At 35.8% G+C, this 26,894-nt stretch overlaps 1 protein-coding gene across 4 annotated transcripts in view; it reads left to right on the top strand.

Annotated features, from left to right (window-relative positions):
• Acyp2 (acylphosphatase 2) overlaps positions 1-26,894 on the top strand; it is a 155,969-nt gene that overhangs the window by 58,813 nt on the left and 70,262 nt on the right. The window contains exon 4 of one of the 4 annotated variants that reach the window (XM_046424034.2): positions 17,969-18,021. The exons of the other annotated variants lie outside the window; for them this stretch is intronic. Within the exon in view, the coding sequence (XP_046279990.1) occupies positions 17,969-18,021 (53 nt within the window). The remainder of the gene's footprint in view (positions 1-17,968; positions 18,022-26,894) is intronic. 4 annotated transcript variants of the gene reach the window in all.

Below are 26,894 nucleotides of genomic sequence, written 5' to 3'. Positions count from 1 at the left end.
GAAATTTATGAAGGATAGAAATTTGTTTTCTCACAGTTCTGGATGTTGGAAGGTCAAGATCTAGAGGCTGGCCTAGCAAATTCTGTTGTTTCCTGAGGCTTGCTCTCTGCTTCCAAGATGACTCCTTGTTGCTATGTCTTCTGGAGGAGGGGAACACTGTATCCTCACATATGAGAAAGTGGATGGGCAAGAGCAAGTTTCTTCTAAAAAACCTTAATCCCACTAATGAGGGAGAAGTCCTTATGGTCGAATTGCCTTTTAAAGGCCCCACCTCTTAATGCCATCACATTAGCTATTAAGTTTCAACACCTGAATTTTGGACGAGATACATGATGTATGCTATGAATTGAATGCATACAAAATACACTGAAAGCAGACATGACATTCTAGAGGCAGGATCCTGTAGTCAGAACTCCTGTGAAACCAAGAGCTGGCTATGGGAATAATTAGAGACTAAAATCTCTGATGTTGTATCTAATGGTGATGCATAAGCATCATTGGATTCTCATGTAATGTTTGTGCAAGGACTGGGAAGTGTTTAAATAATTTGAGCCAATCTACATATCTCAAAGACCTTTAATTCCACCAACAATAATTTGTTTTGAACATTTGTCATGCCAATTAAAAAGTCACTAAATAACCAATTAAAACCCACTTTTGACAAGGAAGTATGCTAATTAGCAATGAATTATTGATCTGGGTGGCAGAAGGATTTGTTGATGCTCTTTTTGAATGTGGCTAAAAAAATATAATGTTAGCTGACCCCTCTGGATGATGTTTCTTGATAGAAAGTTATCTGACTATCCCTGATCATACTGATTAAACTGAAGTATTAATGGACATCATAATAATGGCCTATGCTCTGACTTCATTTCTTATACTCTTCTATGGACACCGACCTTTGGTCATTTACATCTACATTCCAGTGGGAATCACAAGGGAAGAGAATGATTTGTTCTAAGTCTACCAGGAATGTGAAGATTACCAAAAAAGAACAACTCTAATCCCTCCTTTTTTAAAAAAAAAATCTTTTTTATTTCAATTTTTTTTTAGTTGTAGATGGATACAATATCTTTATTTATTTTTATTTATTTATTTTTATGAAGGCACCATTTATGAGAAACAGGCCCCTACTAGACTCTCAATCAATTGACACCTTGATCTTAGAATTCCTAACCTCCAGAACTATGAGCAATACATTTCTGTTGTTTATAAACCACCCGTCTCAAGTATTTTGTTATATTAGCTTCAATTGACTAAGACATCCCTCTAGCATAAAAACTATATTTTTTTTTAGTGTCTTTGAAATTTGCATGGCTACATAAATACTTCTGGCCAATGGAACATGAATGAGTGAATTAATGGGTATACTGTTTGGACTGTGCCCTTGAAAGCAAAGGGCATGCTCTCTACCATTGTTTTCCCTACTTCCTGCTGAAATTTGGATATGAAGACAAGATTTGCAACCGCCATCTTGAACCAATAGATGGAAGTTGTACACTGAGGGTGGCAGAAGAACCAGATGTAAAGGGCCAAGTCCCTAATAGTAGGTGAGCTATCATGCTGGGGGAAGACTGCTAGTTTGAACTTTTGCAGGACAGAGAAATAAACTCCAGTTTATTTAAGCCATCATTTAAGTCTCTCTGTTACAACATCTTAATTGCTCTGTATCCTAATATAATATTTGTTCTACAGTATTTGGAACAGAGAAGTATAAATAAAGAAACAAAAGCTGGAAAAGATTTTTCCACAATTCTGTCTCCCAGAGTCAACCATTGTTAACTGCCATCCTAGTGGATATTGTGGTGTGTCCCCCAGACACTCCTTCAGAATGACACACTCAGTCCCCAAGTGCCAGCAGTGTTGGCTGATAATGGCTCTATCTAGGTATTACTTTTGGTCTCATGGAGGAAGCCTGCATCCAATAACCCATTGTTGAGGGGGTACAAAGCCCCACCTCCTTGCTTCCATTGGTATAACTCTGAAAGGCCATCCCAACTCTAGATCCCCAAGCATGAATGGTATTTAAGGCCTCTGTTGCAACCACATTACTTTACCCTCTCCCTCTGGCAATCCTGCTTCTCTCTCCATCCACCACACTGTTCCCAAGGGCATTCCATAACAAGTCTCCCACATTGAAATCTCTGGCTCTGAGATGAGCCATGAGTCTTGACCTATGTCCTAGGTATATTAACAAATTAGATTATAGTACATCACTGTGTTTTTCACTGAATGCTGTACTGGGTATTCTCCAGGTGTCCCTCCAGATCCACACTCCACCCCTCTCTACCCAGCTCTGTTGGGGTGGCTCACCTCTGTGAACTACATCAGTGAGTTTCCTTGCCCTCTGTCTACTGGTTGGATGCCACCTATAGAAGGGACTGACAGGAGATCATAGAAAGACTGAGGTGTTTGTTTCCCATCATGTTTGCCAGGCCGTGGGTTGAAAGAGGTATCTTAATTCTAAGTCCACAGCTCCTGCCATGAGCCGGCTGTACAGCCAGGCGTGCTGTGTTTTGCTCAGCGAATTGTTTCCTCCCTCCCCTTTCAGGCCTAGGAGTGACTCCCCAGTGTGACTAGCCCTGGGATGCTTCACCGTCTCTCCTTGTTTTCCTTTATCCAATTGCCTGCACCTTTGCAAACAGTCACTCTTCTCAGTCACCTTGTGTGAATGTGCCATCTATGTCCTGACAGAACCATGACAGATACAAAGATGAACTGAAAACATTTCCCTACTTCCCAAGAATTCTTTGAAAACATGATTTTCATTGGCCACATACAATTCTGTCATGTAGACTTAACCAGTATTTCTAGAGCTAATTCCCCATTATTGAAGTGTATATAAAATTTTACACTGATTTTTATCATAACATATCAAAACATTTATTATGCCATTAAAAACTACCAATAAACACATTTTTAAAATGACTGTTGTATTATGAGTAGACCATGTACCTTGAATTGTTTATTTAATAGCAACAAGAGATTTACTCTATTTCATCGGATTTCTTTTGTGTAGTGTTTACAATGACTAAGGAAATATGTTTTCAAGATAGTTGGATGGCTGCACTCGGGAGCTTCTGCAGAATAAAGCAAGGTTGTGCCCAAAGCTCACCACTTTAAGGTCTGAAGTTCTAGGCTCTTAAAACAACGGAACTAACTGGTATAAACACACTTTCACTTGAATCCAAGGTCTTTTTTATTTTCTGGGTGAGGCTGTGTTTGGATGCTGCATAACGTACTTGGTGACCCTTTCATATTTCTGTGTGCTTGTAATTCTAGGAAAAATACAAAACATTTATTAGAGGGGATTTAAGAGAGAATATAGTTTGATCACCATGCAGCTTGCGTAAGAATAGCACCATAAACAAAAACACATGAGAATTGTAGGTTTTTGAGGAAAGAGAATTGAGAATGGAAATAGCTCCCTTATTCAATGACCCTTGGTAAGGTCTTGTATTTGTTTGGCTGCTGTAATAAAGTGCTATGGGCTGGGTGGCTGTAAACAACAGAAATGTAATTCTCACAATTCTGGAGGCTGGGAAGCCCAACATCAAGGTGCTAGTAAATGCATAGTCTGGTGAAACCTGCTTCTTCTGTTTTTATGGACAGCTGTCTTCTTACTGTGTCTTCCCCTTAGAAGAGGAAATGAAGCTCTCCAGGGCTTATTTTCAAAGGGCACCAATCCCATTCACTAGTGCTCTACCATCTTTTCTTAATCACCTCCAAATATCCCACCTACAAATACTTCACATTGGGGATTGGGTTCCAACATATGAATTTTGGGGGGACACAAACAGATAAGAACAGATCTCCTTTCTTAGATTAACCTCTTCTAGTATTAGAGGAAGGATTTGAGTCAATGTGCTCATCCATTCAATAACTATTTATTGAGAACTACCACATTCAAAGCACCAGGATATGGCTATTAAAAATAACCTGAAAAATCACCTTCTCATAGCACTCCTCTGTTAGAGGACTCACATAATTAACAAGTAAACAAATAAACAAGATAATTATGAATTGTTTCAAGTCCTAGAAGGAAATAAATGGTATCATGAAAGAGAGTATATGGGGCAGACTTCAGATGGTATGGTCAGGGATAAATATTCGTTTTATTGGGTCTGGGGTTGGTTACATGTTTGAGGGGTGGGAGATAACTAGTAGTTCAGCTTCATGACTTTGTGGAAGTTTCTGTTTTTCTTTGGTATTGGGGATTGAACTGAGGGGCACTTGACCACTGAGGCACATCCCCAGCCCTTTTTTGTATTTTTATTTAGAGACAGGGTCTCACTGAGTTGCTTAGTGCCTCTCTGTTACTGAGGCTGGCTTTGAATTCATGATCCTCCTGACTTAGCCTCCCAAGACACTGGGATTACAGGTGTGTGCCACCATACCCAGCCTTGTGCAAGTTTCTTAACCTTTCTGAATATAGTGACAGGTTGAAAATAATATAATAAAAACATTAAGAACATAATAATCTCTATTACTTACAATAGTTGTGGAATTCAGTCAGAGAAAACCCTAACATTTTAAGCATTACTTTCTGATAGGTTCTAAATAATATTAATTTCCTGTTAATCTCTTTTAAAATCATATATGATCTGAATTTGGTAAAACTCATTCTCCATTTACCTAATTTCAGGAAACTGTTATGTCTGTACATCTTTGAATCAATTTAATTCATCAAATATTTATTGAGCACTTACCATGTGCCTGTCTCTGGTGCTATAACAGTGAATAAAATAGACACTGTCTCTGCCTTGCCAGAGTTTCCTTATTGATCTTATTTAGCTGTGATACTCAAAGCCATATTTTACCACTGTTCCTCCTAATGCTAGTATTGACTTTTCACCCCACTGGAATGCACATTTTTGTGTTGAACGTTTTTAAAATTATGAAATAAAATAAACACGTAAAAAGTATTTAAAACATAGGTCATGAATCTTAAAATCTGACCGACCCTCTCTTATAAAACCCTAAGTGCTAATTTGTGTGCTTCTCATAAACTTCTATAATCCCTCCCTAAAAGTAGCAAGGGAAACAAAAAAATAGAAGATAAAATTTCTGACCATTTGTTGCCAGGACAGTCTCATTTCTAGATTGTCTCAGACTGGAAGGAGCAGAGTAGGGGTTTTTGTTTGTTTTTTGTACCAGGGATTGAACTCAGGGATGCTTAACCACTGAGCTACATCCCCAATCCTTTTTATGTTTTATTTTTAGACAGGGTCTTACTGAGTTGCTTAGGGCCTTGCTAGGTTGCTGAGGCTGGCTTTGAACTTGTAATCTTCCTGCCTCAGCCTCCCGATCCGCTGGGATTATAGGATGCGTCAACATGCCCCGCAAACAGGGTTTAATCATACAAAGACACAACTTGAAGTGACTGAATTTAGAACAGTTGGTTTAACAAGGTGCAAGTCACCCCTCCCTGTGGCTTATTGTTTTCTTTAGTGGTAGTGCCCACGTTGGTGTGGACTCAGCTTCTCCAAAACTTGCCTGGGAAGACCAGGCTACCTAGCTCTGGAAAGACCTCATGTGGAAAATAATAAGGAATATCAGTATTAAGCCAATATGAAGCCACAATATTTAATAATGCACTGCTAAAGGCAAATCCAAGTCAGGCTAGGAATAAAATGAGTATCTGCCATCACCACCATTGTTTGGAGAGTCCAAGACAGTACAATAAAAAAGCCAAGGAAGGAATACACATTATAAAGTAGGAGAAAGGATTATCCCTCTTGGCATTTTATATCATTGACTACTTAGGAGTCCCCCCTCCACCCACACACAAAAAATCAACAGAAAAACAAGTAGGACTAATAGGAGTTCAACAAATAAGATAAATTTGCACAATTCAGTAGCTGCTTTGTGTTCCAATGAGATGGATTTCACTTTACTGGCCACTATACCAACTCCGAGATACAGGAGTAAATATGATATGGTGTTCATCTGGTCATGGCCCCAGAGTCCCTGGGTGCCATGATAATCTGATGAGCATGTACTTTAGGCAGAATGAATAAGAAACACTGGGAGAATGAAGCCTGCTTCCTACAAGAGTTGCTGGGCTGGGATACGATTGGATGGTCAATAACCACCTTACTCTGATATCCCTTGTTCTGTAGATCAGCCACGAATAAAGCCGCATATAACCCCAGACCTGGTACATCCCTAACAACTATAGAGGCTGGTTGAGTTCATAAATGGAGGCCCACCAACCTTATATTTAAATATTGACTTTTTTTAAAAAAATTAACTTTTAAGTTAAGCTGATAGGCTATTAAATGAAATATGTCTTATACCCCTGCCTTGATAAATAACCCTTCCGTGGCACCAAAGCTGAAAATGCAGAAAGCTGTGGTTTCTATGACTGTAAGTTAGTAACATATATGGTTTTTAAAAATATTTTTTAGTTTTTTTAGGTGGACACAATATCTTTATTTTATATGGTAGTGAGGATCGAACCCAGTGCCTCACGCATGCCAGGCGAGCGCGCTACCACTTGAGCCACATCCCCAACCCAATGTCTATGCTTCAGTCAGCATTTTTGCTGCTGTGACTAAAAGACCTGAGAAGAACAATTTTGAAGGAGGAAAAGTTTATTTGAGGTCTCATGGTTTCAGAGGTCACAGTCCATAGACAGCTGGCTCCATTCTTTGGAGCTCAAGGTGAGGCAGGACATCATGGTGGAAGAGTGTGGTAGAGGGAGATGGCTCACATGGTGATCAGAAAACAGAGCTCCTCTCAACAAGGACAAAATATATATCCAAAGACATACTGCTAGGGATCCCCTCTTTCAGCGTAACCTACTTGCTTATAGTTACCACCCAGTTAATCCCTATCAGGAGATTAATTCACTGATTGGGCTAAGGCTCTCATACTCTAATCATTGCACCTCTAAACCTTCTTGCATTGTCTCACACATGATCTTTTGGGGGATAACACATATCTAAACCATAACAATATAGCATGATTAATTTTAATAACTATGCACGTTGGTGTGTTCTGATGACTTGTCAGCATATTGGAATGAGTGGTATTATAAAATAATGTGTGAATCATAGTTTATAAAATTTATTTTCCTTTCATTTTGGCAAAATGACTAATTTTATTATTATAATCAATATATTTACTTAATTTTGTTGTGTTCACAGTAATGACATAAAATATTAAAAAATGTAATTCTATTCAAATTGAATACATTTTTATAAAAATATAAAGTAATTGCAGAAATTTGATAGAGAAATGTTTATCCTTGGGGCTGGGGATGTGGCTCAAGCGGTAACGTGCTCGCCTGGCATGCGCGGGGCGCTGGGTTCGATCCTCAGCACCACATAAAAATAAAATAAAGATGTTGTGTCCACCAAGAACTAAAAAAAAAATAAATATTGAAAAATTCTCTCTCTTAAAAAAAAGAAATGTTTATCCTAGAAAATATTTGAAATAATCATTACTATTCAAAGATATTATAAATTATGGTTAATGAATAGCAAAAATCTAAATAAAATTATTTAAATAAACTTGAACATTTAAAATTTCATCCTTTGAAAATTTAATTTTATAGTTTAGTCTTATTATAGTGAAATAATAAGTTTATATGAATAGTTTTATATGAAAAAAATATATATATAGTTTTTATATGAACTGTTATATGAAAATAAAACTGTTCTTAATTTTAATGCTAAATGATCCTCGTTAAACCATGTAAAGATTTTGTTATTACATTTTGAGCATACTACATTTACAGATTTACAAATTTAAAAGTAATGAGTTATTTCTCTAGAACCACAAATTGGAAACCACAGAGAAACAAAATGGTAGATGCTCAACACTTCTAGAAAGATATCTCCTTATTCGAGGACCTACTGCATTCATTCTTAGTGGAAGGACTTGGTAAAGTGATTGATTTGTCATTTCTTTCTCCAAAGCATTTCTACCACTTAGACCCTTCTAGTAGTTGGAAGCGAGGTCTGTTTCCAAGGTCACAGGAGTACAACATTTTCTTTTGGGAACACTGTGTAATTGGTTTTTGTCAATTCTACAAAAAGTAGGACATCAATAATTGGAAAAGAAAAGTTAACTGCACACTTTTATCCAGTTAAAGCTTTGGCTTGATCCAGTTTTTTCAAACATGAGGCATGCTATTCCAATTGTGAATGTGCTTACCAATTTTTTTCTTTTATCAGGAAGTCCAAATTATTATGATACTAAATGAGCAGACTGTGTATTATATCTATTGAGCAGCAAGTACCAGCATCTTCATAGACTGTTATTAGCATTTAATTTTGTTCTTTTTTTCAATTTAGTTTACTTAGAAATTCTGCTAACTTTTCTTTTTCTGTTGCTTTGCAATTTGTAATTAATTTCCTTGTAAATGTAATGTTTGATAAGCCTAATTAGATACGAAAACTGTTTAGATTAGGAATGAATTATCTTCTTTTATAAACCTTTGTAACTTATAAAAATGCTACCCAATAAATGATCTGCTGTGATTGTGATATTACTAAAAGTGTGTATATTCAGAGTTGGCATCAGTAGTGAAAACTAGTGTTTTGTTTTCTGATAATGAATATTCAAGTGGAAATAGAAATAGGGTGAGAACCATGTCAGGTGCCTTGGCTTGTTTTGGGGGCTACCCCAATCTAGATCAGAATAGGGATCCCCAAAATGCAGTGGCTGAACTGTTTAACTCTTTTCTTTTTAGTATAAATTTTAGCAACAGTGTTTTAACTTCACAGAACATGGTGTGCATCTGCCTATAAGTTGGTTTTTCTCTTCTGTTAGCCTTATTAGTTCCTTTAACTAAAAATGCTGCTTTTGTAAGGGAGGCTGAGTGTAGTGCACAGTATAGCACCAGCCATAGACCAGGTTCAGACTAATCCACAGATCTCAGGTTCTTAGACTTCTTTGTTTGCCATAATTAACTGAGAAATTATATTTTATATATCTCCTTTGACATATAGTTATCTTTTATGACTGAGGTTTGTAAAAGTAAGCAAGTGTTAGGAATAGATTTAACTTTATGTCACAGAAAACCAAAGTAATTACTAACTGAACCCACCGAGGTTTGTTTTGCTCTTGAGAAGTCTGGAGATAGGCAGATCATGGATGGTATGACAGTCTCTACTCACAGGGATCCCAGACTCCGTTCTCCAGCTCACCTTACAGTTGCAATATGGCTGGTGTGACTTGCTATTTATCCTACGTTTAAGATCTTTCCTTTTTTCAAAATGAACCATGGAGATATGATTTATATGGCTCCATTCTGGCATTCAGTATGAACAGTCATTCAGCCAAAACTGAATTTTCTTCTTCTGGTGTGATTTTTTAAAAAGTTTTAAAGGTTTGATGAATTACATTAAATAAATATTTATGAAGCTCATATCATAATCAGGATATTGTTCTACACAGGGTTTCTCAACCTTGGTACTGTTGACATTTAAGGTTGGATAATATGTGTCATCAGGCTTATCCTGAGCAATGTAGGATATTTATAAAGCAACATGTCTCTCTTTCTTTTCTTTTTCTTTTTCTTTCTTTCTTTCTTTCTTTCTTTCTTTCTTTCTTTCTTTCTTTCTTTTTTTTTTTTGGATTGAACCCAGGGGTGCTTTGCCACTAAGCCACAACTCCAGCTGTTTTTTTTTTTTATTTTTTATTTTGAGATAGGGTCTTGCTGAATTGTTGAGGTTGGCCTCTAACTTGTAATCTTCCTGCTTTAGCCTCCTGAGTCGCTGGGATTACAGGTGTGTGTGTGCCACCACACCTAGCTTAGCAACATCTCTTACTTCCACCAGTGTGGTCACAAAAATTATCTCCACACATCGCCACATGTTTCCAGGGGAACAAAATTATTCCTAGTTGAGAGCCACTATGCTAGACAATAGCCTGATATTCATTGGAATTGTCTGTTGGTAAAAGTATACCAACATAGTTTAACTAAGTGTCAACTGGACCTTGGGGTTATGAACAAAGTAGCATTGGTTGAATTTTTACTGTGTGCTGGACACCATAGTGAGAACTTACATCTGACAGATGAGGAAAGTGAGGCTTACAGGTTTAGTCTTGGGAATGGGCAGTTTGGGTGGTGATCCCGGGAAGCAGAATGAGGGAGGAGAATGAAACAGGAAGAAAAGCCAACACAGTTGATATTGAACTGGGAGCTGATTACCACAGAGGCCCCAGGGGTACTGTCTCTGAGGAACCATGAAAAATGCATCCCAGTATGATTTCCCTCCCGCACTTGCTAGGTCAGAAAGAAGCTGGGGAACTTATCCATAGACTCCCAGCCCCCATTAGATACCCCCAAGGGCATTGGCTTCCCCCTGCCATTTATTGATAAAAGTGGTGAGCCATATACACAGATCCAATTTTTGAAGAGCTTGTAGTCTTGAGAACCAATTAATTAATCAAGAAATAATAAATTATTATCTGATAGCAGTGACAGTTCTGAGAAGGTAAGGCAAAGGCTGTATGACAGAGGGGTTTAGGACACCCCCTGCTTTAGATGAGGTGGTCATGGAAGGCCTTCCTACAAGGTGATCTGTGAGCTGAGACCCAAATGGCAAGAAGGAGCCTGCAGAACAAAGATCTGGGGTAAAATAATTCTAGACAGAGGGTTTAGCTGAGCAAAGACCCTGGTCAGGAACACATTTCTTTAGGAACCATTAGAAGGCCGGTGGAGTGGAGGGTTGTGAGAAAGAGGAGGTCCAGGTAGAGGTTTGGATGGGAAGGTTCAGGTCTTGGGCCAGAAGTTCACATTTTGTTCTGGGTTCTGTTGTCTGTTCATTGAAGGGTTTTAAGCAGGGTTCACAGGATCTACTGAGGATTTAAAAAGAGCACTGTGGCTGCATAGAGAAAGGAGGTGGGCTGGGAAAGAGGGAGCCAGGAGACAGTTAGGAAGGAGCCTGTCCTACTGGTTCTGGCAGGGCCAGTGACATCATGTGTGGGGCTCAGTGCAGATGGAAATGGAGGACCTCTGTTCAAAAGGTGGGGGTCGGGGGAGAGTGCCATTAAAGATACTAAAATAGAAAGCTTTTCCTTTTCTTCCTTTCAACTTGTCACAATCTTCCTATCAACTTGTCATTGTTTGTTTTAATTTGCTGTCTAATGCCATTTTAAGAAAAGATAATTAAAGTTTAAAATTATTAGTGTGACTTTTACAATTCATCTGTATAGTATACAATCCCAAATTTAAATGCAAATATGAGAACATTTAATTTTTTCAAGTACACTTTTCCTCCTGTCTTCAAGCTATACTTCACCATGGTAGGTCAAGAAGATGTCTCTCCCCGGCCCCCACTCCTGACCCCCCATTACATCTGCCTGACATTTTTTTGTGGTCCTTTGATCTGAAAACTCAATGTTTTTCCTTCACTTCAGAGTTTGGTGTTTGATCATTGCCTCTACTGTGTTCTCTTTCTGGAAATCCTGGCATTTGCATATTGAATCTGTCCTCCACACCTCTTGTATTTTCACCAGTGCTTTATATTTCTTTGTAATTCTTGTTTTGTGATATGATAGTTTATTTCTTTCATCTCTCAGTTTACTTGTTTGGTTTACAGTGCTAACCACTTATTTCACTTCCTCTGTTGAAACTTAAGCTACAGATTTTGGTTTCTTTTAGGCATCTCTACCTTCCCCCCATGAGTTTTTGTAGCTATTCTTTGTGTGTATTTCCTTAAACATTTTATTTTTTGTTTGTTCTTTTGTCCCATTGTGTATATATGCCACATTTTTTTTTTATCCATTCATCTATTGAAGGGCATCTAGGTTGGTTCCACAGTTTATCTATTGTGAATTGTGCTGCTATAAACATTGTTGTGGCTGTGTCCCAATAATATGCTGTCTTTATGTCTTTTGGGTATAGACCAAGGAGAGGGAGAGCTGGGTTAAACAGTGTTTCCGTTCCCAGTTTTCAAAGGAATCTCCATACTGCTTTCCATATTGGCTGCACCAGTTTGCAGTCCCACCAGCAATGTATGAGTGTGCCTTTTTCCCCCGCATCCTCACCAACACTTATTGTTGTTTGTCTTCATAATAGCTGCCATTCTGACTGGAGTGAGATGAAATCTTATAGTTTTGATTTGCATTTCTCTAATTGCTAGTGATGATGAACTTTTAAATATATATTTGTTGATTGTGTATCATCTTCTAAGAAGTCTCTTCAGGTCCTTGGCCCATTTATTGATTAGGTTATTTGTTTTTTCAGTACTTAGCTTTTTGAGTTCTTTATATACCCTAGACATTAGTACTCTATCTGATGTGTGAGGGGTAAATATTTGATCCCAGGATGTAGGCTCTCTATTCACCTCACAGATTGTTTCTTTTGCTGAGAAGAAACTTTTTAGTTTGAGTCCATTCCATTTATTGATTTTTGATTTTAAATCTTATGCTATAGGAGTCTTATTAAGGACGTTGGGGTTTAATCCCACATGATGAAGATTAGGGCCTACTTTTTCTTCTATTAGATGCAGAGTCTCTGGTTTAATTCCTAAATCCTTGATCCATTTTGAGTTAAGTTTTGTGCATGGTGAGAGATAAGGGTTTAATTTCATTTTATTGCATATGGATTTCCAGTTTTCCCAGCACCATTTGTTGAAGATGCTCTTTTCTCCAGTGCATATTTTTGGCAACTTTGTCTAATATAAGATAATTATAATATTGTGGGTTAGTCTCTGTGTTCTCTCTTCTGTACCATTGGTCTACCAGTCTGTTTTGGTGCCAATACCATGCTGTTTTTGTTACTATTGCTCTGTAGTATAGTTCAAGATCTGGTATAGCAATGCCACCTGCTTCACTCTTCCTGCTAAGGATTGCTTTAGCTATTCTGGATCTCTTATTTTTCCAGATGAATTTTATGATTGCTTTTTCTATTTCTGTGAGGAATGTCATTGGGATTTTGATCGGAATTACATTAAATCTGTATAGTGCTTTTGGTAGTATGGTCATTTTGATAGTATTAATTCTGCCTACCCAAGAGCAAGGTAGATCTTTCCATCTTCTAAGGCTTTCTTTGATTTCTTTCTTTAGGGTTTTGTAGTTTTCAGAACTTCTGTAGTTTTCACCTCTTTCGTTAAGTTGATTCCTAGGTATCTTTTTTTTTCTTTTGAGGTTATTATGAATGGGGTAGTTTTCCTCATTTCCTTCTCAGAGGATTTGTCACTGATATTCAGAAATGCCTTTGATTTATGGGTGTTGATTTTATATCCTGCTACTTTGCTTAATTTATTTACTAGTTCTAGAAGTTTTCTGGTGGAGTTTTTTGGTCTTCTAGGTATAGAATCATATCATCAGCAAATAGTGCTAAATTAAGTTCTCCTTTTCTATACATATCCCTTTAATTTCTGTCTAATTGCTCTGGCAAGTGTTTCAAGAACTATGTTGAATAGAAATGGTGAAAGAGGGCATCCCTGTCTTATTCCAGTTTTTAGAGGGAATGCCTTCAATTTTTCTCCATTTAGAATGATGTTGGCCTGAGGCTTATTGTAGGTAGCCTTTACAATGTTGAGATATGTTTCTGTTATCCCTAGTTTTTCTAATGTTTTGAACATAAAGGGGTGCTGTATTTTGTCAAATGCTTTTTCTGCATCTATTAGATGATCATATGATTCTTATCTTTAAGTCTATTGATGTGATGAATTACATTTATTGATTTCCTTATGTTGAACCATCCTTGCATCTCTGGGATGAATACCACTTGATATATTTCTGTATTCGATTTGCCAAAATTTTATTGAGAATTTTTGCATCTATGTTCATTAGAGATATTGGTCTGAAGTTTTCTTTCTTTGATGTGTCTTTTTCTGGTTTTGGAATCAGGGTGATATTGGCCTCGTAGAATGAGTTTGGAAGTGCTCCCTCTTTTTCTATTTCCTGAAATAAATTGGAGAGTATTGGTATTAGTTCTTCTTTAAAGGTCTTATAGAACTCAGCTGTGTACCCATCCAGTTCTGGGCTTTTCTTGGTTGGTAGACTTCTGATGGCATTTTCTATTTTATCACTTGAAATAGATCTGTTTAAATTGTGTATATCATCCTGATTCAATTTGGGCAAATTATATGACTCTAGAAATTTGTCAATGTCTTTGATCTTTTTTTCTATTTTATTGGAGTACAAGTTTTCAAAATAATTTTTAATTATCTTCTGTGTTTCTGTAGTGTCTGTCATGATATTTCCTTTTTCATCACATATGTTAGTAATTTGCGTTTTCTCTTTCCTCTTCGTTAGCATGGCTAAGGGTCTATAAATTTTATTTATTTTTTCCAAGAATCAACTTTTTGTTCTGTCAATTTTTTCAATTGTTTCTTTTGTTTCAATTTCATTGATTTCAGCTCTGATTTTAATTATTTCCTGTCTTCTACTGCTTTGGGTATAGATTTGTTCTTCTTTTTCTAGGGCTTTAAGAGGTAATGTTAAGTCATTTATTTGTTGACTTTTTCTTCTTTTAAGGAATGAACTCCATGCAATGAACTTTCCTCTTAGAACTGCCTTCATAGTGTCCCAGAGATTTCAATATGTAGTATCTGTGTTCTCATTCACCTCTAATTTTTTAAAATCTCCTCTTTGATGTCTTCTGCAACCCATTGTTCATTCAGTAGCATATTATTTAGTTTCCAGGTGTTGCAGTAGCTTTTATTTCTTATTTTATCATTGATTCCTAATTTCATTGCATTATGTTCTGATGGAATGCAGGGTAGTATCTCTACTTTTTTATATTTGCTAAGAGTTGCTTTGTGGTGTAATATAATATATAGTCTATTTTAGAGAAGAATCCATGTGCTGCTGAGAAGAAAGGTGTATTCTCTAGTTGAAGAATGAAATATTCTACATATATCAGTTAAGTCTAAGTTATTGATTTTATTATTGAGTTCTATAGATTCTTTGTTCAGCTTTTGTTTGGAAGATCTATCTTGTGATGAAAGAGGTATGTTAAAGCCACCCAAAATTATTGTGTTGTGATCTATTTGACTTTTGAACCTGAGTTGTTTGATGAACATAGATGCTCCATTGTTTGAGGCATATATATTTATAATTGTTAAGTCTTGTTGGTGTATGGTTCCCTTGAGTAGTATGTAGTGTCCTTCTTTATCTCTTTTGATTGACTTTAGCTTAAAGTCTACTTGATTTGATATGAGGATGGAAACCCCTGTAGCAAAAGATATTTCTATTACACTCGATTCAAATCTAATGAATTTTAAAAGGCACTTTGAAAAAAGCCAGTCACTGTAGTGCATGCCTGTAATCCTAGCAGCTTGGGAGACTGAGGCAGGAGGATCACAAGCTCAAAGTCAGCCTCAGTAACTTAGTAAAGCCCTAAGCAACTCAGTGAGACCCTGTCTCTTAATAAAATAAAATTAAAAAAGGGCTGGGTATGTGGCTCAGTGGTTGACCACTGAGTTCAATCCCCAGTACCTCTCCAACCCCCCACACACACACACAAAAAAAGGAAACATGCTTTGACAGACTTTAAGATTCAAAGTTTTCACAAATGATAGCCTTTATTTATACCCAGGGCCTATTACCATTTTATAAACTCTACATGGCATTTGTGTCTCTTTTTGTTTCCCTGGGGCCCGTGTGTCAACCAATTTCATTTTAGTTCCATCTAATCCTCTTTGTGGTGGTTTCAATTATCGTAGCACAAATAAAATTCACTTGCTCCAATAATTTAAAAATGCAGACTGAATGTTCCCCTGTAGGGGGTGCAATCTGTTTTAAACTCTTAATATATGTAATGAAACCTATAAACCATATAGGAAACATACATAGGTTCTATCCATATTGTTTCACATAGGTTCTTTATGTAGTTTGAAAATTGGTAAAATTTGACAGCAGCCATTTTTTTTCTGAAGTTATAAAATTTTTACAGTGTTAGGATAAATGCAATAAGTTTAATTTTTGTTGTGATCTTAGACATTGTATTAATCACAGTTCTCTTTTAAAATATTTTTAAAATTTTTATTCGTTTCCATTTTTATTGGCACATTATAATTATACATGATAGTGGGTTTTATTATTACATATTTGTACATGCACACAATTTAACAAATATAATTTGGTCAATATCATTCTTAATCAGTATTCTCCAGGGAAGCAGAACCAATAGTAGCATGTGTGTATATGCATGTGTATGAGTGTGTATATATACATATTTTATGCATACTCATTCACACATGTGTTTATATACGTATGAAGAGAGATTTTAATTGTTTGTGTGATTGTGGGGATTGGCAAGTTGAAAGTCAAAGAGCAGGTTGGAAACCTAGAAAGCCAGATAAGATTTTATGTTGCTGTCTTGAGTCTAAAGGCAGGAAAATCAGGTGAAATTTCTATGTTGCCATCCAGAGGCAGAATTCCTTCTCTCAGAAGCTTCAGTCTTTGCCCCTGTGGTCTTCGATTGATTGCCTGATTCCTTACTATTATGAAGACTATTTACTTTTCTTCATACCAACTGATTATAAATGTTAATTACATCTAAAAAATGCCTTTATAGAAATATCTAGACTACAGTAAAACCAAACAGTTGAGTACCACCAAATTGACATATAAAATTTATCATCACTTGCATACATTTTGTCAATGTAGTCATGAATCAAATGAAAGCTAATGGTAGCTAGGTTTTGGTTAACTTGAACTCAGTGGTTTCTACAACTCCTCAGTAATAAAGATGCCAAGTTATATCTTAGTACTCCAAAGTTGAATGAATGGAACGTAAACCATGAACCATAATTCCTATGGGTTGGATTTTTTTCATAACATTTTTAATCGATTTTTGGTACTGGTATTGTTCTAGTTTGTTCTTTGAAACTTAGCTTTCAAGTTCAATATTGGGCAGTTTCAAATGCATACTTAGAATAGTGGCTGAAATGCAGACAAGAGAGACTAATCAGCTGGCTCTTCTGTGTAGTTTCTGCAATCTTAAAATTGTTACAACACAGAATGTTCCAGGACCTCACACAGATCCATAAAGGGTATCTCTGGTTATGGTCCTCATGTGGTTTGTGCATGCCTCCAGCTCAAGGAAATGTTAAGCTTGCTTTTCCTCTGACCCACACAATCCAGTTGGGAATCTTCTAGTTACTCACCCGTTAATTTTTTTTCTTTTGTCTCAAAAACTTGGTCTTCTACAGTTCAATTAATCTGTTTAGTTGTTTTTCTTTCTATAATCCTAATGGGGTTTTTCTCTTTCCCTTTCTCTTTCTTTTTCTCTCTGGTTTGTTCAGTTCTGATCCTGATGTTAATAACATATTATCATGCATTTCTTTTTTTCACTTTATGACTTCAGCTATATATTTCTTTTCTAGGGTTATTATAGTATGCTGAAGCAAACTTCCTTCAAATGGTAAATGGAAGTTTATTATGTGTGTTTCTTTTCATCGTCAGGAGTTTGATCTCTCCATGACTTTCCATTAACATGGCATCATGTGACCCCCATGGTTGGGCAGGAAATTAGTTTTTGTCCAGAATAGCAGGATACAACAGAAATGATTTTCTTAATTCCAATGACTCTTTGCTGCAGGAGCACAAATTGAAATAGTGGCTTAGTGATTGACTTAACTCATTAGACAGCCTGCTGATAAGAAATTGTGTTTAGACTTTGGAAGAAAGGGGAGTGGTTTTTTTTTTGTTTTTTTTTTTTTCAGGGCTCAGCATAGATCCCAGTTACAGAGAAAAGTAAGAAGGAAAATTCTTATTTACATGTAATATTGAGCAATATTCTATGTCTCAAATCAAATTTCATGGGATTAGCCATTTGTCAAATTATATCCTCACACCCTATTCTGGAATTGTGTGTGTGTCTATGTGCAGTTTTGTTCACAGGGGTAATTCCTCATATATTTTTTTTTTTTAGAAATTTTACTCTGTTTCTCTTTTATTAAAGAAAAGTAATGAGAAATGATAAAAATGCTTTTTCACTCTTACCTTTTTTTTTTTGGCATGCTCAGCTTTTTCAAACTGTTTATTTTTGCAGATGTATTTCATCAGTTCTTAAGAATGAAGCTTGGAATGTTTGCTGGCTTTTAGGTTAGTACCACCCAGAAACTGAAAAAAAAATGTTTTCTTAAAATATGATATTGGGAGGGGGAGGAAGTACGGAATGTTTTCATTCTTTTGAACTATTAGATTTTAAAAAAACATTTGCCATGCACTTTTTAATATTTAAGTATTTTAAGCAAAGTAACACTGCTTTTTTTTTTCAATGTGGTGCTTATTTCAATTTAATATTGGCTTTTTGACTCTTGTTTTGGGTTGGTATATCCATTGTTTTATGATTTTTATGGAAAGGGTACAAAATATTCCTCATTTTATTTTCCCTAGAAAATTTGAATATACTATTCATACCATCCTAGAACTATTTGTTATCATTCAGAGTTTCCTGTAAAGGTTTAGTCTCCAAGGATATAGATTCTTAACAATAGATCGTGCACATTTCTTATAGAGTATTTTTATACAGTTAAAATAATATTAAGATATTGTTCCAATGCCTTTTCTTTGAACTGAACTAGAATAACATGAGTTGAGAAAATGACCTGGCAAGGTTCATTCCTTCGTTTGACAAACATTTATATTAAGCCTCCCAGTGGTGACAGGCATTGACGCCATTCTGTCTCTTCAGAAACAGTTTAGCTTGAGACAAAAATGAAAGCAAGTACATTTGAGTATAATGCTTCAAAAAGGATCCTTTTTCCTGATGGTGTCCTTCCACTCTGGCCATCTCCACCCTGTACCTGCTACTTTGGTCTGTGAATTTGGCAAGTAAAGCAAGGACACAGAGAAACTTACTGTGAAATCAAGAAATACAGTTTAAGCCAACAGAGAACCATGGTTCTGTGCTCCATTTCTCTTAAATCCTTGATAAAACTAATGCAGGCAACATAGCAAGGCTTCCTGAGTTAGGGAATGCATCACATGCTCTTGAAGAAAAATAAAATTCCTATGGAATTCTAGTGTTGACTGAAGTTATTTTTATTATAATTTACTTACACTGCTTATTATGTTACTTCATATGCACAAACATCAAACTACATATAATTTTATGATTAGATATGTTAATCTAAACAACATAAAACTAAAGCAAATTTTCAAATTAAATATAAATAAAACTACAAAGCCATCACAATTCAAATGAACAGCACTGTAATTCAGCTCAATCCACATTGATTTACTAGCATGGGTACTTGGCTAAAACAGTTGTTGATTTGGGGGAGTTATAGTAGAAAGATGTCCATTCTAAGTCTTGTTCTTTGGATCATCTGTTTCTCTTTTTGAGTTTTGATAATATTTATCCAACAAATGCCCACTCGCATGTTATTCAAGACAATATTAATGCCTTTAAGTTTCTGATTGGAAGTTAGGTTAATTAGGCCTCATCTTTAACCAAATTCCACTGGAGTACTCCTGGAATAGCACATTAAAGAGGTATTCCACTGAAACTCTCTAAAGCATCACCACTTGAAGGTAAAGCCAGCCTAATCAACAGCTTTGTTAAACAGGTGTCATTAAACAAATACAGTTGCTGCTAGGATCAGGAATAGAAAATTCTTTTTTGTGTACTTTTTTGCTTATTTCCAATACATTGATAGAACTCAGGTAGACAAAGATGACACTGGTTCTTCCTTCCACTTTCTGCTTATTTGGACTTTGGGGCTTTTCAATCATACACCTTTTCATGATGTCAATTGACATAAACTCAATGGTATATACAAACTTCTGCACAAAAATATCATGGGGTCCATCCAAAGATGTAGACTGACTTTAAAGTTTTTAGATTATCACAAAAATTAAAACAAAAGTAATTTTAAAAATATCATCAAGAATTTGAAGAGCTTTTTTCTTCTTCTTTTTCTTCTTCTTTTGGTACCGGGGATTGAACTCAGGGGGCACTCAACCACTGAGCCACATCCCCAGCTCTATTTTGTATCTTATTTAGAGACAGGGTCTCACTGAGTTGCTTAGCGCCTCGGCATTGCTAAAGCTGGCTTTGAACTCACGACCCTCCTATCTCAGCCTGCTGAATTGCTGGGATTATAGGCATGTACTACTGCGCCGGGCTTGAAAAGCTTTATAACAGATTTATACACCTTAGTTTGAGAAATGCTGCCAACATAGAAACCCAACAGTTTCCTGATGGTGAAAAAAAGACTTCAATCTCCAAATCTAAATTTCTGTCTCTCTAATCTTTTAGATAGTTTTACAATTCTAAATTCTATAAAGTATAAGAACTATAAAGATGTTAGCTCTGCTGTGAGCCTGACATATGAAATACATATACTTTTGATATGTCCTTGGCTTTAGGAGAGAAACTTTAATGCAATGCTGTAAATTTTTGATTTATTGATCTGATCTGCTCATCACTCTGATCTAACCTACTTAGCTTGGCTGAAAGAATAATTGGGAAGCTCAGTTCAGATTTGGTGTCTTTTCTGTCCTGGTTATGGTCAATATTGTCAGTTTTATGTTTGAGTATATAATTTCTATTTTATTTTACTTTGAGAGTTATGTTGTTCAAATTTTCATGTATTACTGATTACATGTTATTGGAACACAAAGAATAGCAATGGACTCACCAAAGTTTTCCTGATTGATCTGTGTTTTAAATACCTCCATGTATTGCATTACTGTCCCTGCTTTATTATGCAACTTTAAGATTCATTATTTCTATCCTAATTGACAATCAGTATAGGACACAATCAGTGCTTGAAAATTCAAATAGAGAAAACCTATACTTTTCGTGATGTCAGGAACTCTGCTTTTTTTTCTCTCCCCCCAATTTATTTCTAGCAGAATAAATTATTAGGGGCAGAATTTCAATCAGATCAGGAGCATAATGTGTTTGCATTAGATCAGAGATGATTGCAAATTCCAGCTATTGCTTGCTGCAGTGTTTTGCACATAAAAAGTGCTTACTGTAGCTAAATAAAAGAATAAACAGATGAAGAATGAATGAATATAGGTTACTTATAGTATAATGGTATTAGTTTTTGCTTTGTTTTTTACAGAGGCAAATTTGGATTGTTTCCCATTTGAAGCTGGAGACTTTGTTCTATAGATCTCATTGCCTCAGGTTTTATTTACTTTTGGAGATGCAGAAAAAATCTTTTGGAAAATTTGTTTTTCCTTTGCCTAATGTACTAATGATGAGCGTGATCTTTGGATAACCAGTGTGCCTGTTACATTGCAGGAAACAGTCATCATAGATCACATATCAAATTGTGTATGGATTTGTACTTTGTTTTGCTTTTCAATTTTAGTTGAGGTTCACCTGTCATCCTAGGACCTCAGACTTTCCTTTGTCCTGCACAACAGACTGAGATTTCCCTATACTTTACTGGGGCTGGAAGAACCATGAAATGATCATTTGTAGTGGTCTGTCTTGCAATCTTCCCTATCTGTTTCCCAGCTCTCAGCATCAAAATACGGGTGATAGAACTAAAGAATAAAAGCAAATAACTTTATTTCTGAATTTTCACACATAGCTTATTCCATGTGACCCAGGCAACAAAGATGTGAAACAGAGGAGCTACTGTGAACTCCCCATTAGTCAGTTCTGCGATGGGTCAGCAAATTTCTTTTTACAAAATAGTTGTGTAATCTGCAGCTGCACAGTAGCCAAACACATTTTTGTAGGTTTATTTCATTTTGACAGAAAGAATATATTCCTGTACAAAATTACTCTAAAAGTTTATGCAGAGAAGAAAATTTCAGTTGTCTATAATCATAAATAAAAAGAAAAATGCCCGTTATAATACCATCTCTAGATCGCTGCTAATCATGTTTTGGCATATATTCATTCACACCTTTAATTGAACAATGTTATGTAAATATTTAAGTAGGAATATAATGTCTTAGAAAACTAGAAGCACCCCATAATACTTAGGTTATACATTTTATATGTGAAAATAATTATTTTAGTTATACATAACGTTGGGGTTCATTTTGACATAATTAGACAAGCATGGAATATAATTTGCTCTAACTCAGTCTCCAGTACGTCTTCTTTCCTTCCTCCTCCCTCTCTCTGTTCCCTGACATCTGCTGTGCTGATTTCTCATTTATAGTTTTTTTTTAAATTAATGCCTTGTGAATATACATGAGGGTAAAATCCACTGTGGTGGATTCATATTTGTCCATAGGAAACTTAGGTCTTATGCATTACGCAGATATTCCCTTTACCTGACCTTCATCCTTTCCTGTCATCCCCTTCCACTACTCTACTGATCTCCCTTCTATTTTCATGGAATCTCCCTTCCTCCCTTTTCTTTTTCTTTTTTCTTTCTCTTCTTCTCCCCCTATTTTGGTCTAGCTTCTTCATATCAGAGAATATATTCAATCTTTGACTTCCTGGGTCTGTCTTATTTCACTTAGCATGATGGTCTTCAGTTCCTTCCATTTACCAGCAAAGGCCATAATTTCATTCTTCTTTATTGCTGAGTAATACTCCATTGTGTATATCTACAGTATTTTCTTTATCTATTCATCTATTGACGGGCACCTAGGATGGTTCCAGAGCTTGGCTATTGTGAAATGTGCTGTTATACATCTTGATGTGGCTATATCCCTATAGTGTGTTAATTTTAGATCTTTTGGACATATATCAAGGACTGGGATAACTGGGTCAGATGATGGTTCCATTCCTAATTTTTTGAGGAATCTCAATACTGCTTTCCAGAGTGGTTGCATTGATTTGCAGTCTTACCAACTATGTGTGTATATATATATATATATATATATATATATATATATATATATACCTTCCCTCACCAGCATTTATTATTATTTGTATTCTTGATAATTGACATTCTGACTGGAGTGAGATGAAATCTCAATGTAGTTTTGATTTGCATTTCCCTGATTTCTAGAGATGAACATTTTTTCACTTATTTATTGGCCGTTTGTATTTCTTCTTTTGAGAAATGTCTGTTTAGTCCTTTTACCCATTTACTAATTGGGTTATTTGTTGTGTGTGTGTTAAGTTTTTTGAGTTCTTTGCATATTCTGGATATTGATCCCCTGAGGAGCAGGTGGCAGAGATCTTCTCCCATTCTATAGGGTCCTCTTTTATGCCATCCCACTTAGTCTAATTTTTATTTCTTGCACATTAAGAGTTTTGTTAAGAAAGTTGGTGCCTGTGCCAATATGTTGGAGTGTTGAGCCTACATTTTCTTCTAGCAGTTACAGAGTTTGTGGTGTAATTCCTAGGTCTTTGATCCACTTTTAGTTGACTTCGGTGCATCATGAGAGATAGAGATAAAATTTTATTCTTCTATTTGTGGATGTCCAGTTTCCCCAGCACCATTTGTTAAAAAGGCTGTCCTTTTGTCAGTATATGTTTTGGCACCTGTCAGTATATGTTTTGGCACCTTTGTCGAATATCAGATGCCTGTATCTATGTGGATTTGTCTCTTTGTCTTCTATTCTATTGATCTTCATGTCAGTTTTGGTGCCAATACCATGCTGTTTTTGTTACTATAGCTCTGTAGCATAATTTGAGGTCTGGTATTGTGAAGTCTCCACCATTGCTCTTTTTGCTCAGGATTGCTTTGGCTATTCTGTGTCTCTTATTCTTCTAATGAATTTTTAGAACTGTTTTTTTCTACGTTTTCTTTTTTTTCTTTTCTTTCTTTTTTTTTTTTTTTTGGCACTGGGGATTGAACCGAGGGATGCTTAACACCTGACCCATATCCCCAGCCCTTTTTTATAGTTTATTTAGAGACAGGGACTTGCTTAGTTGCTTAGGGCCTTGCTAAGTTGCTGAAGCAACGTTGAACTCTAGATCCTCCTTCCTTAGCCTCCTGAGCTGCTGGGATTACAGGCATGCACCACTGGGCCTGGCTTCTTTTTTTCTAGTCCTGTGAAGAATGTCACTGGTATTTCAATGGGGATTGGATTAATGCTGTATAACACTTTTGGTGGTATGGCCATTTGACATTGTTAATTCTGCCTATTCAAGAACATGGGAGTTCTTTCTATCTTCTAAAGTCTTCAATTTCTTTCTTCAGTGTTTTAATAGTTTTTATTGTAGACTTTTTCACCTTCTTTGTTAGATTGATTCGCAAGTATTTTTTTTTTAAGGTTATTGGGATTGGGATAGTTTTCCTGATCATTTTTAGCAAATTTGTTATTGGAGTATAGGAAAGTAATTGATTTATGTATTTTGATCTTGTATTCTGCTACTTCACTAAATTTGTTTATCAGCTCTAAAAGTCTTCTGGTAGAGTTTTGGGTCTAAGATCATGTCATCAGCAAACAGATAATTTGACTTCTTCTTTTCCTATTTACCTCCCTTTTATTTCTTTCTCTTACTTGATGACTCTGGCTAGAGTTTCAAGTTTCAAGGATTATGTTGAATAGGAATAGTGAGAGTGGACATCTTTGCCTTGTTCTTGTTTTAAGAGGAAACACTTTGTTTTTCTCCATTCAGTATGATGTTGGCCTTGGGTTTGTTATATGTAATCTTTACAACGTTGAGGTAAGTTCCTTTTATCCCTGAATTCTTTAGTGTTTTAAACATGAATGGGTGCTGGCAAATGCTTTTTCTGCATCTATTAAGATAACCATGTGATTCTTGTCCTTAATTCTATGTGATGAATTCCATCTGTTGATTTGCATGTGTTAAACCAACCTTGCATCCCTAGGATGAAACCCACTTGATCATGCAGTATCTTCTTAATGTGTTTTTAATTCAATTTGCCAATATTTTATTAAGAAGTTTTGCATTTATTTTCGTCAAGGATATTGACCTGAATTTTTTTTTTTTCTTGATGTGGCTTTGTCTGATTTTGGTATCAGGGTAATACTGGCTTCACAGAGTGAATTTGGAAAAGTTCTCTTTGTTTCTCTTTCTTGGAATAATTCGACAAGGATTGGCATTAGCCCTTCTTCAAAGGTCTGTTGGAATTCACCTGAGAATCTGTCTGGTCCTCACTTTTCTTTATTAGAAAACATTTCATATCTTTTTCACTTTCATTACTTGATAATAATCTGTTTAAGTTTTTTATATCCTTGCCGCAGTCTGGCTGGGCAGAAATCACGAGCCACTGAAGCAGGAACAAACTTTATTTTTAAACTGCAGGAAAACACTTCACACAGCTCCCGGGGAATCCTCCCGAACGCGCCAGGAGGCTTGTCCAGGAACCCCCAGCCGGAAAATCTCTCCCGGAAATCCCTCCTCCTGCACTTCCCCAACCAGTGGGAACTCTCGGGGAATCCCCGGAAATCCCCACGAGAACTCCAAAATAGTGCGAGAACTCAAAAGTTGCGGCAGAGGCGGATAGTAATGCCTCGCCTGTCAATCAATACTGTTGGCAAAATGCCAGGGGCCATACAGACTCGGCTGTGGCTCTCAGCATATCCTCATGGTTCAATTTGGATAGGTGGTATGTCAATATCTTATAGATTTTCCAGTTTATTGGAGTATAAATTTTCAAAATAGTTTCTAATAATCTTCTGGATTTCAGTAGTGTTTCCCATAATATTTCCTTTTTCATTTTTAATTTTTTTATTTGGGTTTTTTCTCTTTCTTTGATTAGTTTGGCTAAGCGTTTATCAATCTTGTTTATCCTCTCAAAGAATAAACTCTTTGTTTTATTGATCCTTTGTATTGTTCTTTTATGCTCAATTTCATCAAGCTTAGCTCTGATTTTGATTATTTCTGTCTTTTACTGATTTTGGTGTTAGTTTGTTCTTTTTCTAGGACCTAGTGGTATAATGTGGGATTATTTATTTGATATCTTTCCATTTTATGTAAGAACCCAGTACTATAAACTTTCCTGTTAGAACTCTGTCCCAGAGATTTTGATATATTATATCACTATTCTTATTGGTTTCTAAGAATTTTTAAAAATTTTCTCCTGATTTCTTCTGCTATCCATTTATCATTCAAAAGAGTATTATTTAATCTCTAGGTGTTAGAGTGTTTCTGTTTTTTATCTTGTCATTGATTTTTAAATTCATTCCATTATGATCTGCTGGTGTGTTGCATGTATAGACATATGTTCAGTAAATTCTTATTAAATAAATTACAATTCAACTTGCATTAATAATTTTGCATATTTTTCTTCAGTTGATAACTTTTGGAGAACACAGATCATATGTATTACTTTTGTATCTTCTGTGTATAGGGATAGAACATGGAACAGTTGGTGATTAAAATTTTTATTCGGGGCTGGGCTTGTAGCTCTGTGGTAGAGCGCTTGCCTCCATGGTGGAGCCCCCGGGTTCAATCCTCAGCACCACATAAAAATAAATAAGTAAAATAGAGGTATTGTGTCCATCTACAATTATGTGAGAAATTCCATATGCAGAGACAGAAAATAAATGTTATCATATTAACACCCAAGCATAATCTTTTTTAATTAAAATAATTTCTCTATTCTTAAAAGCTTTATAAAAAATGATTGAAAACAGACATGTGTTCTTTTGGCTAAGTGTGTGTTTATTGTTTTTTTCTCAACCTAAAATTTTAAATTTATTAAAAATGCTTAGACTTCAAGCACTTATGTTGACAATGTTCTATTTTCCTTTAAAAATCAATCTTGGTATATTTTGTAGTTCCTTTTAATTAAGTGAGGTGTGTAAGAGCTTTCCCCAATATACTTATGAATTTTTTTCAATGACACATGTGTACTCAACTACAAGACTCATAAAATAATAATGATTTGTTGTCTTCTATTTTTAATAATGGCATCAATTATTTTTGATGGTTTGACAGCAGTTTGAATAAAGAGACAGACTGAAAACACATAAAACATGTTTGAAATTGTTTCCTATATAATTATAAATGAACTTCTGAAGCTTGACTTACTTCATTTCATAAGTGATTGGAACATTAGAAATTTTCATTTCAGAGTATCAGAATTAGTACTTCATCTCCCTAACATCTCCTCCTTAATTACCAC

Source organism: Marmota monax, unplaced genomic scaffold (assembly GCF_021218885.2).
Source record: "Marmota monax isolate L192 unplaced genomic scaffold, Marmota_monax_Labrador192_F-V1.1 WCK01_AAM20220418_F8-fsc00015, whole genome shotgun sequence".
Lineage (NCBI taxonomy): Eukaryota > Metazoa > Chordata > Mammalia > Rodentia > Sciuridae > Marmota > Marmota monax.
This window is presented reverse-complemented; position numbering and strand designations above follow the sequence as displayed.